Source organism: Manis javanica, chromosome 5, assembly GCF_040802235.1.
Source record: "Manis javanica isolate MJ-LG chromosome 5, MJ_LKY, whole genome shotgun sequence".
In the NCBI taxonomy this organism is placed as follows: Eukaryota; Metazoa; Chordata; class Mammalia; order Pholidota; family Manidae; genus Manis; species Manis javanica.
In genome coordinates this window covers 41,718,603-41,733,383 of record NC_133160.1, presented here as the reverse complement: position 1 = coordinate 41,733,383, position 14,781 = coordinate 41,718,603, and the positions used below count along the sequence as shown (strand labels likewise).

General features: G+C 39.0%; 1 protein-coding gene across 2 annotated transcripts; it reads right to left on the bottom strand.

The window, feature by feature from the left end:
* Positions 1–4,655: 4,655 nt before the first annotated feature.
* Positions 4,656–14,497, bottom strand: SNRPB2 (small nuclear ribonucleoprotein polypeptide B2). Of its 2 annotated transcripts, none has more exons than XM_017663846.3 (7): positions 14,367–14,497; positions 12,623–12,712; positions 12,083–12,255; positions 7,980–8,120; positions 7,207–7,257; positions 5,699–5,787; positions 4,656–5,227 (listed from the first exon to the last, which is right to left on the bottom strand). In XM_017663846.3, the coding sequence occupies exons 2-7, from the start codon at positions 12,684–12,686 to the stop codon at positions 5,068–5,070; spliced, it is 678 nt and encodes a 225-aa protein (XP_017519335.1). In that variant the 5' UTR covers positions 12,687–12,712; positions 14,367–14,497; the 3' UTR covers positions 4,656–5,067. The 2 variants fall into 2 exon arrangements, with proteins under 2 accessions (XP_017519335.1, XP_017519336.1); XM_017663847.3 differs by having other exon boundaries at positions 14,275–14,417.
* Positions 14,498–14,781: the final 284 nt, after the last annotated feature.

The window sequence follows — 14,781 nt, the reverse complement described above, 5'->3', positions numbered from 1 at the left end:
TTTCAACTTATGAGCAAGATGTGTTAACTGAAAGAAACTGTTGAAAATGTGAGATCTATATCCTTAGTACAAATAATTTTGATTTAAACAAATCAAATTAGTAAACATGTAGATTTGTATAATAGATAAATAAAGGATGCTTAAGTGTACATATCTTTCATGATAGATTCTTAGAATTTGCATCTGCCCTGGGGCAGACATGGATTATAACACACTAGTTGTCACATCCAGAACCTACTAATGGAGAAAGGAAGGGATCATTGGAAAAAATGGAACAATCTATTTTCCACCTTCTCTTTCTGAGACATTTGAAATTCAGTCTCAAGATGCTCTTGGATCATAGATCACAGAGAGAGGAGTAAAGCAGGAAGTTTTTGTTACCCTCTCTGCTTATGGGTACCTTTCCATGAAAAGAGGTCATTGACAGAAATCACCAAAATTTAAGTGCTAACACCTAGCTGTCTATTCAACAAATATTTATTGAGCACCTACTATGTGTGGAACACCCTTCTATGCACTAGAGATAGCAGTGAATGAAAAAGGCCCTGGTCCCAAGGGTTTACCTGGGGGCAAAGAAGAGACAGACAGGTTGCTGCTTTTTACAATGTTTGGGGCTGGCAATCTCTCCCATAAGATGCTTCCCCATTGTTTCTAGAATAGAGGTCCCTATCAGGGTGCCGTGTGCAACACGGCTGATGATAAGGTTTCAGAGCAGAACCTCCTTCACACTCCCACAAATGCAGTCACCTCACAAAATGAAAGACAAGCACTCACCTTACAAAATAACTTTGTACAAAACAGTATTCCAATGAATAAACTGGTTAAGCAAAACATAGCATAATAAAAAGGTCTTATTGTTTGCATGTGTGTGTTGTTTTCAGGGGAGAATCTTTTGTATAGCTGCTTCAAATTTGAAAGCTTGTTTAATTCAATATCTTCATTATGCATGAAGAAACTGAGGCCAGAGCCACCCATCTGCTGTCCAATTAGAACTAGGATTTTAAATTTGTCACTTCCTGTTTCACTTTGAGGAAAAAAATCACTCCTGAAAGCAGATTGCCAGAACATTTTCCTACCTACAATCTAGGGGCCTAAGAGGATCTCTGGGGAAACTAAAGCATTGATTAGATTTTAATTCTAATTTGGCAGCTGCTGAACAGACTGTTACAGTTTCCAGCCAGCCTCAGCATAAGAGAACTAAAAGACAATTGCCATTTGAGAGGCACTTTGCAGAAATGAGGGCTGCTCAGATGTCCATGGCCACACCATGTACAGGCCTCCCAAAGCAGTGAAACAGCCAGAGCAGGCTGAATAAAGTCTCAACCAAGCTGTCACAACAACACAGCAAACTATGGCTGATACTAACGTGAAACCACTATTGGCCATTTGAAGGAGGAAAAGTGAAGAAAAGTGATGCCAAGCCTTCTGAGTGCATCCTGAGCAGGCCAGGGAGGCACTAGTGTTCTGCAGTGGGTAGAGGGGATGGAGACTAGAGCGCTCTGTGTAAAAGTTTGCCTGCAAATAGGAATTAAACTTACAGTAAGTAACTCAGCAAGCAGTTGTGCATACTTAAGACACTGTAGATACTGGGGATCCAGGGAAGGGCTCTGTCCCGAGCTTGCATATGCCCCTCTTCTGGATTTTCAAATACATTCTCTGAGCCTTTAATCCCCAAAACACATTTTTTCCCTTCAGTTCCTAAATTAGCTTCTCACTCTGAAGCTCTTACAATGGATGCTGTGGCTCCTTTAGGGTCTAAAAATAGGTTTGGACAGGCAGGTAGGGTAGAAGCAGCCTCCCCTTGGGACCTACTAGGCCCAGCATGATCTGCCCCTCTGAACCCCTAAGGTCACCTACTGTCACTCTCTCCCTTACTCTGTTGCTGCCATACCAGCTGTTCTGTCTTTTGAAAACACTAAGCTCATTTTCACTGCAGGCCCTCTGAGATTATTGTCTGGGATGCTTTTCCTCCAGACACTGGCATTCAGATCTCTGACCGAGATGTCTCCACTGACAGACCAGTCTGAGAGCCACTCCCTGCAATTCTCCAGCCCCATCCGTCATGTAACTGTGGCACACTGAACTACAGTGAGTATCCCTATCCGACAGGCCTTGTTAATTTTACTTGGTGGGGGCTTGTTCTCCAACACAACGACAGCTCCATGAGGTGGGGACCTGGCCTAACTTGGCCATCGCTCTATCACTAGCACTCAGAAAGATACTTGGTATTCAAAAATGCGTATCATTGAACCAATACATTATGTCCCTGAAACTGTGTGCTTAGGTGCATACATGTACGCGTACTTTTTTTTCCCGGGGGAAGTCCCTCGGTTTTATCGGATTTTAAGTTTCATAAAATCCCCAAAATTCAGTGTCACTGGCTTAAAGTGTGAGGGCAGAGACTCTGGGGTCTGGCCTCCAATGCATGGTCCTCAGACCAGCAACTTTGGCAACACTTTACAGAAAGTGGGCCCCACGCCAGACCTGCTAAATGTGTATCTACATTCTAACAAGATGCGGAAGTAATTTCCATTCCCACAGATGGGTGAGGTAAGGAAGGCCAAAACATTCTAGGTTGGTGAAATCTTCTGCAAAGTGTAGTGAGCTCCTCTTCCCTTCCCTTTCCTCCCTCTTGAAGCCTTGTTTTCTGGAGTTTAGTTACATCCAGGATTTGGGCAAATGAGTAAATCCATCAAGGTTAATGGGACCACAGAGGAGTTGCAAATGAGGGGGAGGCTAGCAAATTGTACAGATATATTCATGGCGTAGTCCTCACTATATAAAATTAAGATCATGAAAGGTAAGGACAGGTTCAGGAGCTGACAGAAGACTGAAGAGACATGACACCTATATGCAACAGAGGATCCTGGGCTGGATTTTGGGGTCATTGTTGGGAAATGAGCAAAACCTGAATCATATTGGAAGTTATTTCCTGATTTCCCTGGTTATATAGAAGCTGTGTAGGAGAGTGGTCCTGTGCTTTGGAAATACATACTTAAGTATTATCGGTCATGAGGAATCAGGTCCACACTCTCTCATATGGTGCAAAAATGTTTATGGAAACTCAAATGTACTATTTCTGCAACTTTTGTATAAATTGGAAATTATATCTAAATAGTCTTCAAAAGTAATCAGGTGCCACTCCTCTGCTTGACACCTTCTAACAGAATGTATGTCCATACAGACTTGTATGTATTCATAACCACTTAATTCATAATAGCCCCAAATTGTGGAGAAGCCAAATGCCTTCAGTGACAGAACAAACTGTGATCCATGTGCTAGAGATGAACCACAAAAACATTCTAGACAAGGTGCTTGTATGATAGAAAATATGACTTTTCTAGGGCCAGAGATGGGAGAATAGACTGACTACAGAGGGCAAAGGGAGCCTTGTTTTTGAGGGGTGATGGAATGCTCTATGTCTTATGATTAAAACACAACTGTATACAATTACCAAACTCATCAAATTGAACATAAAAATGCGTTAATTTTATTGTATGTAAAAAACTCGGTTTAAAAAATTCTCCAATAGTTCCCCACTTCGGAGTATAGGCCCTTAAAAAAGCCTTTATAACTCCTCCTATCCTCCCTCACCCTCCTCACCCACTGACCCTTCTACTTCCTCATCCAGCCACTCAAAGCAGGGGTGTCTGTGGAACATGTTCTGTTCTAGGCCAAGCTATGGAAAGGCAGAGACTAAGCAGCTAGAAAGTTTAACAGAAATTGGCATTGCTGTAATATCGCTGAGCATGGTCTTTCTTCCAGCAATTCACTGTTAAAAAGTATATTATCTTGACTACTAGGTTAAAAATGTTATTCATAAGAGTCAGACTCTGAATGTGGCAGTTTTAAGAATAAAAATTATTTTGCTTTTCCCTCTTATGTATGCAACAGTGCTGATTAAAAATCTATGTAAGTCTATAAGTAGTCTTTCTATAAGTATACAATAAATTTTGTGCAATATGGGAAAGTTGTTCAAGGAAACATTTCATGTTTCAAGGAACATGAAAAAATGATCAATAGTGTCAATGTAATGTGTACTGTATGTGCAAAAGGGAGTTCACTTTGAAACGAAAGATACCCATGGTTTTACTAGTAGGGGACTGAGTCAATAGCCTTAGGTATAAATCAAATGCTAAATAAGCTTTGGAAATATTTGAACATTGGTGTTTAAAAATTAGAGGCAGCAAGATCAGAACTGGTAACGCTTTGGGGGTCAGCATATTTATCTTAAAAATGATTACAGATTGTAAAACCTTTCCCACAGAGGTCTTTCAATAAAGATTAGTTACTAACCAAACAAGTATTCCTTAAGAAAATCCTGCCTCAGAGTAACAACCTAAAATGTGAAGTTTGAAGACAGCATTCCCTTTCCATCTGTTTTCCAGAAAACAGTAAGTACAGTTACTCCTAAATGGCCTTTATTCAATTAAGCACTGAATGAAGATTTGTGAAATGTGTGAAATGTCTAGTATCAGCAAAATACCATTCTCCTTTATTTGAAGAAGAAAAAATCAAATTTAGATGCTAACCAGGTTTGTTTTCTTCTAATACTCAAGACAATTATTTTCACCATTAATACAAGACTCATTTAAAAAGAAAGTTTAACTCCAGGACAACAGTTCACATGCACAAGAAAATAACATTGCAGAAAATCTAATCAAGGGCTGATCGAATTCTCCTTCTCCTTTACTTTTATTAGTATGGTTCAATGTTTCTTTATAATAGGCTGCTCCAAAATAACACTAGAAGAGCATCCTATTAGTTTTATATACCTTAAGATGAGTTCTAGACTAGCACAAGCATTTGGTGATAGGACAATGAACTAATAAATGAGGAATTATGTAAAGAATACAAACAAAAGTTTATTGTACAAAATTAAGGCCTTCATATTTCATAGTTCACTAGGCTAAACAAAGACTAGGAAATTTTTTAAATCCCGCACAAAAATTTCACCATCAGCTCCCACTGCTGCATCCCCAACTGTTACAATGGCCTAAGGAAATGTTATCAAAACAAACACTATAAATATAACACCAAGTCCTTTCAACACAACTATCTTATATATTATTTCTTGGCATAGGTGATCTTCATGGCATGGGACGGTGTAATCTTAAACCCTTGTAAAGCATCCCTTGCAGCTCCAGCCTGTCCATCATTTTCAAATTCAACAAAAGCAATGTCATGCCTCCCAGGTACCAAACGCACTTCCTTAAAACCAGGAAATCTGTAAAGAGAAACAGTTTATATAAATATGTAAATAATTTATATATATGTAAATATGTAAATGGTATCAAATACATTATTATCTATTCTGTGTTCAAATTTGTTAAGCAACTCTTAGATACTGGTCCAGAATCATATTTTGTCAAGAATCCTGAGTAGAATAAAAGAATCTAAAGCTTAATGAATATATAAGCACTACAGGAATACTGTAAACTAATTTTATTTTTGTCATTATATTAAATCTTTGTTTCCTGTTTTACTCATCAATTAGAATTAATCATTCAATCATTAGAGGTAATTGGGTTTTCTATTTGCTAACTCTGCAAATAAGCTTCAATTCATGATTAATCCCAGACCAAATCAATGAACCTGTATGGAATAACTGTTAGGTGATACATAAAGGGTTTCAACAAGGGCCATTTGTCCTGTTAGGAGGCTCTTGCAACACAAACTTGTTTATGAAAAAACTTACTGATTAAACAACATAGATAACATCATCTCATTAGTCTCTTCTGGTAAATTGTTGAGGAATAAAATATAGTTTGGAGGGTAATCAGGGACCTATTAAAAATGAAAAAAGACAAAGTCAGCTTTAAGTATAAAAAAGTATGAAAAACCATTTGGCTCTTACATTAAAATCTAAGCTTCAAAGAGATACATTCCACTGTCAATATTAAGACTGATGAAATCTTAATAAATCAAACACTAAAGCTGAAAAACACCAGAAAAAACTTAATAGTAACTAAGCAAAGCAGACATTTGAGACACCTAATACACATTTGGGAGATAACAAATCTTATTAACAGTTTTTAAGTATTTAGTTAACAGTATTTAAAACAATTTAAGTTTTAAGCATCTGAAGGTCAGTTGTAATTGGAGGACTTGGTCATGTGGATTACAGAACTGAGAGATCCCAACAAAACTAGACAAGGCAGCAATGTCATCCATCCTCAGCTGGTTACACAAGGAGTAACACCTGGATATTCGAGTCCTCTGCATTACTGTTTACTACCTCCTAGCATTTAAGGAAATTTAGAACTAGGAAGATTACCACTTAGACCTATTCCTTGGTGACTTTTATTATTTTCTGCAAGTAAATGAGATATGTGGAGCCTCTAGTTGAATACAAGTAGAAACAAGCACTATGATTAGAAATAAAATTATTTAATACCCTACCCTGACGTTATAGGATCCTATATGTAAGAAAAGAGCCTATCTTCAAGCTAGTTCAGAAAGAGATAAAGAACACCTTATGTGAACAATTCAAGGCTTTAGAGAATTAAACGCTGGCATTTGTCAACTGTACTGTAACTGTTGAAAGACTTCAAAGAAAGGAAGTAGATAATGTAAGAAAATGCAAACAACATCAGAGGAGGAAAAGCTAAGTGGTGCAAGGAATTCTCTGGACTTAAGGATCTTGTCAGACTAGCATCCAGGGACCCATGCAGGAAACCATTAGGACAAAACTAAGGCTTCTCTTTGAGGCCTTTAGTGGGGAGACTTGGTAAGGAGTTTCTAAAACACCTATGTAAGGAGACTTAAATATATTTGCTCTGAGGAAGTAAGAGCAAGAGTTAACTGTAAAGCAACTTTGCTCTATTAGAAAAGATGATTTAGTGCTCAGTCAACTGGACTGGAAGAGAGCTAGCCACCTGGCCAGTTCCCCAAATTGTGTGTCTGGAAAGCCCTGGCATTATGGACATACTGTGGGGAATACAAAAATGCTTACTCTCAGCCCTCACAGAGTTTAGAATTTTTCACTTTGATTCTGTCATTGATACATTTTAGAAAGCAAAGAATGAAGTCAGGTTTTGTTTTCTCCCCTTAGAAAATTAAAATGTGAGGAATGGAAGTGTTATGTCATTTAATGTCGTGTGTCTTTTAGAAGGAATTAACTTGTTTTTGGAGATATGCAAGTTGTTGTATGTCACTGTTACTGTGTAATTTTATTTTAAAAGCACCACATGGAAAAAAAATTACCTGAGGATTTGGTGTTGAATTTCCTTGGGTATTTGCTGAATTTAGTGTTCCCTAAACAAAAGAAAGAGAAGCAGTTAGAATATTCAATCGCTCTAAAAAGCAGCAGGTGCTTATAATTACTACATAAACATAACATAAACTTAAACAGATTTCTTATTCCATTTAAGAATTTACATCTTAATTCTGACTCAAACATATATGTATTTATCAGTTATTTTCTGAAAGATCTAGCCCTAAACTTTAAAGATTATATCATAAAACTTAACCTCCAAGTTTTAAAATTGGAGAAATATATATGGGAAAACCAAGAAGCAGTCTTTTATTGTTTTAATAATTAGGTAAGTCAAATTGTACTTAGTGAAACTAATTTCTGATCACTTTCAATCCCAAAGTAACTACTTTTTGAAGGTAATTTAACTTTTGCATAGTATTTTTAATTATATTTTGAAATCCTGAATTACTTAAAGAAAGTAGCTTCCAGTATAGTACTCAGGATTAAAAATATCTGCAGTATTATTTATAGGCAGAACTTAAACAAATTCAAATAAAAGTTTAATACAAATCCGCCTTTGTAAAGGTTTATATTTTAACTTGTACTTAAACATAAATACTAGAATTTTGAAAACTTAACCATTCCAGCTCCTTAAAAATCTACCTTTTAAACACTTACACATGTGTGCACACACACCTGAAAGATCATCCCTTAGCTAGAAAACAGACACTCCTGTCAAATTTTTAACCCCAGAAACAACAAGAATCTCCCCTGGTCTTACCTGGCCAGGCTTCTTGCTTGCAGCTGCTGCAGTCTGCTCCACCATCTTGGCTTTTTTCTTTTCCTTTTTCTTTTCTTTGTCAGCAAAAGTGCCACGCATTTTAGATATTATGTCAGAATCTGTTTTTGCATACTGGATTCGCTGTTTAAGTTATGTGAAAACAGGTTACTTCCCATTTACTCTGAAGGCTGTTTACACTAGTCATTAATAATATTTCAAATTTTATTACAGAAATACACCAAATTTTAAACGCATCCCTAAGGAAATCTGTCAAATACACACTGAGCTCCAAATGAAAACAAACTGTGGCCTATAGTTCACAGCTTAGACAAAGTTAGATTCAACTGTGTTTACTGTAAGAAAAACAAGGTTTTCATATGGGGAAAAACAGGACTTTGAAATACCTACACCACTGCTTCTATTTTATAAAATAGAGAAAACAGCATTGGAAAGTTGTCTGTTCATCAACAGGGACTCTCAATAGAAGGGTCAAGATCTGTCAATTAGCTGTGTAATGTGCCATACAGAATTTGTAACTTCCAGAATTAAAGGACCAAAGATTGAGAATTATTTTTCATGAACTGTCTAACAGTGGCATCAAATTCATTTTAAAATGCTTTGAAAGGATCATTGAGCTGTACAACTAAGATTTGTGCATTTTATTTTATGTATCTCAATTAAAAAAAAAATTCTTCAGAAGGCATGGAAATGAACATGGAAAGTTAAAAAAAATGCTTTGAAAGGAAACAAAGGATGCAACACAGCAACACAGCTAGTGCAGTAAGACCACTTGCTCGTTCTTACTGTGCCACAGCCGGCAGGGATGGTATGACTGAGACAACAGGCAAGCATTAAAAACACTCGTCTAGGGCAGCATTTCATAAGCTTATGTGCATTCTAACTACGTGGGGAGCTTGTGACACCAGATTCTGATGGAGTACGTCTGGGTGATGCTTGAGATTCTGCACTTCTAACAAGCAAAGGGGATGATGGTGGGGCCCACACTGAGTAGACCTAATGCATTTTTGCCAGACCTAATGCACTATCACACAGCTAGATTCAATACCTGTCCCCATATTTTTGCTGTGAGTTAAACTGTTATCTAGGGTGTGTATGCAAACTGCAGCCTCCATTGAAGGAAACATTTCTTCCCTGGAGCTGAAGAGGTGAAATCACCTCTCTGACCATATCAAAACACAACACAGTCTTACAAATTACTACCTAAAACTGTCTTATATAGGAAAAATTTGATCTTGGTCTAAAAGGAACAAGTGACTTTCTAAAGTGGTGTGGGTTTGAAAGCAGGGATTTTGTCAAACCAAGAGCAATTCTTTCCTTTTTTACTTCAGCAAGAGACGAACGTGTTGGGGCAAGAAGAGGGGAGTAGGTCTACCTGTACACCTAGTACCTTGGCTTTCTCCAGTGCTCTGGGCTGCTGTACCACAGCCACTCCAGGTGTACTGACCCCTGCAAGCCACTCTGCTGGTCCTGCATGTCATCATCTAACCCACAGGAATAGGCTGATACTAACCCTAACTTTGTTCCAAAGATTCCCTCCCAACTCCCCTGGGTCTTCACCCTTCTCCCTGATGTGAACAAATCTTGGGTAACCTTGTATCTGTCTTTATGACACAGTTACCTGTGAAAGTCTCTAATCCCAGCCTTTGTCCTTAGATGGCTGGTATAGCTTAATAGTTTCCAACCAGAAGTAATTCTTCTGACCAGGGGAAGCTGGCACTGCTGACTGGAGACACCGCTGACTGTCACACTACTGGCATGTAGTGGGTGGAAACAGGATGCTAAGCACTTTAAAATGAATGAAGACAGCCCACCCTGTCCCCAACAAAGAATTATTCAGTTTCAAATGTCAAAAGTGTCACTGTTGAAAAACTCTGGTCTAGACTAAATACACACAACAGATAAAAGTCCAGCCAGAGCCTAGAGAAGGGGCAATATTTATATTTAAGTCAAAGGTTTCATGACAAAGCCCTTAGGAAGATGGTTCTACTTTACTAAGGTATTTTTGGCATTAAATAACCAACTGTCCTTGAATTACACAGAATAATTTTGTTCTGACTTCCAAGTTAAAATAAATATTTCTTCATTTCTGATCTTGCATGTTGGACTTCAAACAAGAGCAACTAAAACCACTTAAATAAATTCAAACAAGACAGATCAAAGAACATTCTTCTGTCTCTTCCAGGATGCTGGACATTTGGCAGTATCTGCTGTCTTCCTGAAGGCAGAGAATGGACTTCCTTTTAGGACACCTTCAATACAAGGTCAGCCTACTGGACTTTTTCCATTGATTTAAAATAATTAGTTGGCGAGGTAAAGCCAGTGCCAAACACAACCAAAGTAGTTTCAGTTTTCCTTTACCTAAGTAATAGGCTCATGTAAGTTTGTCATCACAACTCAATAAAACAGCTCTAAAACCCTCTACAGGAAGAAACTGGTCCTTCTTATTAATGTAATTTTAGATCTAAACTAAAACCCAGTCTCATACTCCTGCCAACTGAGATCTCAATTATGCTGTTTCTTCATACTTACTAAGAAGGATGAATTGATTTCAGGAAATGCCATTTTACTAGATGCTAGGGTATGTAGGCACAATCCCAGTTTGCTGGCTTGCGCCTTTCCACAAAGATGGTGCCCAATCAGGGAAAGGGACAGCTGGATAGAAGATGAGAAGGAGACTTGCTCCAGTAATAGACAAAAAATGCCATCCTGAATTAAACAGCGTGGTATAAAAGTTTTCAAGCTACTGACCACAGCCAATAAATTTGTTTTTATAAATTAGATCTTGTTGGAATCCCATCTATGGCTGTTTTTCCTGCTATAAAGGCAGAGTTAAGTAGTTGCAACAGAGATTATCTGGTTCACAAAACCTAAATTACTTGCTTTAATGTCCTGATTCCTAGTTTAGTGGGAAAAAAAAAAAGTCACAATACTGGGTGTTAGATTAGCTTTCAAGTCCTCATACTTCCATTGGTTATATTAATATAACCTTGATAGGCAAATTAACCTTCCTGTACCTGACTCTTCATTTGTAAAATAAAGGGATTAGCCCTTACACTACAGACTATGGTCCAAATTGAACCCATGGCCTGTTTTTGCATAGCTATGAGTTAAGGACTTTTCTTTTCCTTTTTAAACAATCTTAAAGGGTTTATTACCCAAAGATATGCAACAGAAACTATGTGGCATACAAAGCCTAAAATATTTATTAACTAGTTCTTTATAGAGTTTTTGCTGACCTCTAAATTAGACCAAAAAATAGCCAATCTGCTTACCTATATTATAGGTAATAAAACTGGACATGGGCACAGCCAATTAATGGCAGAACCAGAATGAGGAAGGGGGGTCCTTGAAATTCTGGGCCATGGCCCTATACCAAGCACCCCTTCCCATCATATTGCAGCTAGAAGAAAAGCACTCTGGAATCCAGGCCCAAAGCATACCTACTCAATCACGCACCAAGAACGAACCCTTGCTTTATGCTCTCTCCACCCTGATTCAATCCTTTACCATCTCTAACTTACACCAAGGGCCTCCAACTTGAGCTCCCTATTTACCTTTGGGCCCTACAATAATCCAATCTTCATCCAGCAGCTAAATGTCAATCTCACTGTCACTCCTGAGCTTAAACTTTCCAGGTCTAACTATTTCATTTCCATTCATTGTTATTCATTAATAAAACCTATGCAGTATTTCACTATGGTTATTTACTGAAACTTCAGACTAGATTTCCTCTTTAACCTATGATTTTTGTGTTGTTTTACCAGTTTGTTAACAAAGGTTTCTTTTTTAATCTTCTGCATTATTTATTCTACTTATGAGATGAGACTATGTCTATACTGCTGTTATTTTTTAAATATTCTACCTCTCAATGTATTTTGTTCTTGCCTACTTGAACTGTCATAAATTGAAAGGTATTATGAGCTCTCCCACTAATGTGTTTCTATAAAAATAAATATGTAAATAAAATAAACCCGTTTGCTCTAACACATAATTAAAAACAGAAAGCAACACAGTTCCATGTTATTTACAAATATACCATACCATTAATAGTGATTAAAACAAAAATACTAAGATTGACTTACCATTGGTTTACCATAAAATGGAAATCCTTGTAACTGTCTCAAGGCATTTGTTGATGAGCCCAGTTCCTTAAATATAACAAAGGCTTGCCCCCTCATCTTCATAGTCTTTAAAGCAACAATATCTACCACATGGCCAAACTGAGAAAACAGGGCATATAAGGATCTCTTCAATTCTGCACAAAATTAGAGAAGCTAGTTATTTGTGAATGGAATGATAAAATTCTTCATAAAATGATAATGCATTGAGTGCCCCCCACCATATATTTATACAAAATTACATATTCTAATAAAAACACTATTCCTATGGCTAATTTAAAAGGTTATCTGAAACCATTCTACCTATGAGTGATAACAGATTCCACACAATTTCAGCCTTGCCTATTTTTATTTTTTCAGGTCTTAAAATCCTTACACAAAAAGAGAAAAACCTATTTAGACACTGAGAAATAGAACAAGATGAGAAGTTTTGAAACAGTACAATTTTTAAGTCTGTAGTAAATATACTTTGCTTGCAAACAAATATTTTTAAAAAGCATTTACCTTCTTTTTTAATTTTGTCATTCATATTGTTGATATAAATTGTATGATTTGGTCTGATATCCATGTTCTGGGTCAAACTGTTCAAACAGCCTAAAGAGACAGTAAATACTCTGTTATAAACAGGGGGGATTAACTCATACTGTAGCGTGGCATGATTTTCAATTCTCTTTCAATCCCAAATGTCAGAAAATATCGATCTGATAGCAGTCTTTAAAACCTCTCCAGCACTCACTAGCACTCCTTTTTCAACAAAAAGAACTGTTCTCAGGCTCAAAACTTGGTGAAGCACCAAGACCCTAGCCAGATTCTAACATTATTTCATGCAGTACTTTTATCTTTGTACTTATTTTTCATTAATGATAAGTGATACTGTTTTTCCATCTCCTAATGGAATAACTTATTTTTTAATGGAATTATTTTAAAATTGAGATTTTAAGAAAAATGAAAAATAAGCTTAGCAAATATACACCCAGTTAAAATCATTTAAGATAGAACATTAATGAAATCTGCCAAGCACTATTCCAAGGGTATGTTTCAAAAGCACTTTCATACCTATTACTTAATTAATATAAACAGTCAGCTGTCCTGACTCCAAGGTTAACTCTAGCCAATGTTAAAGAATGACGCTCAGAGGGAGCAGTATGACATGATGGTTAAGAGCTCAGATTCTAGTACCGGCCTGAATTAAAATCCTGTCTAAGCTTCTTATTCGCTGCTTGACTGAGGGCAAGTTCCTTAATCTTTCAGGTCCACATCTGTAAAATGGGAATGGGAACACTTACCAATAGAACTCAGAAGATGAAAGTTCTAGCACCTTTCTTGAAGCGTTTAAAGCAGACGTCATGAAAGCTACTACAGGTTAAGGGACTTACCTAAGGCGACATAATGAGCAGCAGGCCTGGGAATTCAGCCCTTGTTTTTACATCGTTTGCACTTTTCTTTCTCACTCACCTGTTCCATTTGTGCGTTGTTTTTAAGTTTCAGATTGTGACACTGCTTTATTTTTCTTGGGTGCCCCACATATTCCTTAGTTTCACAATTACTTACACGCACTGTATGAGAACAGCATAGGAAGACTGACAAGGGAATTGTCTCTTACAGGGGCTGTACTTAGGCGGTACACAATGGTTAGCAGGTGAGAGGTAACGCTTCTCGAACTTGCGAACCCCTAAACTGAAACCTAGACTGGAATGCGAGCAAGACGATGAGAGGCAAGGGACAGAAAGGGCACACCGAGGAAGGGAAACCGGAGGGCGAGCTCCTGCAGTAGCTCAGGCGAGGTCTGAAGGTGGCCCGGACTAGTGCTGGGGCACCCAGAATCGCCTCTCCAGTGCAAAAGGGAGCCTCTGGAAGGCACCCAAAAGTGCATAGCTACAAACGTCTCGCACAAGCCAAGGGACATCAGCTATCCATCACTTCGTACGCGCGAGCCTCCCGCCTCTCCAGACACAGGTACGTTGGCCCAAGGCCCTAGCCCGAAGCCCAAGGAAGCAACCACGCGATCCCCGCTATTCGGCCGTCCCAAGGGCGGGACACGGCTCCGACATTCGGAGGGCTCGCCGGACCGGCGCGCCGCTTGCTAACCCTTTCTCACCCCAGGCCGTCCCTCCCGCGAATCCCGGTGCGGACGCGTCCTGGCCCCCCCGTCGCACCTCGTCCACACCCGGCTCCCACAGAGGGGCGTCGGACCGAGCGGCAATCCGCAGGCGGGAAGGGAAACGAGACAGCACGCGCCCCTGCTCACCTGAGAACTTCCCGGCTCTGGCAAGCAGCAAAAGCCGGAAGCCAGGCCAGACGCCGGAAGTAACTGCCACGCCGCTCAATCGAGCGCCGAGAAGTCGAAAAGCGGAGCCCAGAGTCGATCAAGGTCACGATCTCCCTCCCGGGCAGCTGAGTGTCTCTGCTCATGCGCAGACCTGGAGCGCTTGAGCTGGCCTGGGATGCCGAGGACGCTTGTGCGGAGCTTGTCGGTTAAACCCGGGGCAGTAGGGCAAAGGGACAGGGACTGGCAGTGATTCCTTTTCCTCACCGACTGCGCGCTTTTGCCCCACATAGCGGTGCCCTCCATCTTTCAGAATTCTGTGTAACATTAGGGGCTGCTACCTGGCACATCACCTTTAGGGCAGCTAAACCTCCCCCCAGGTCTCAGATTCCTCGCA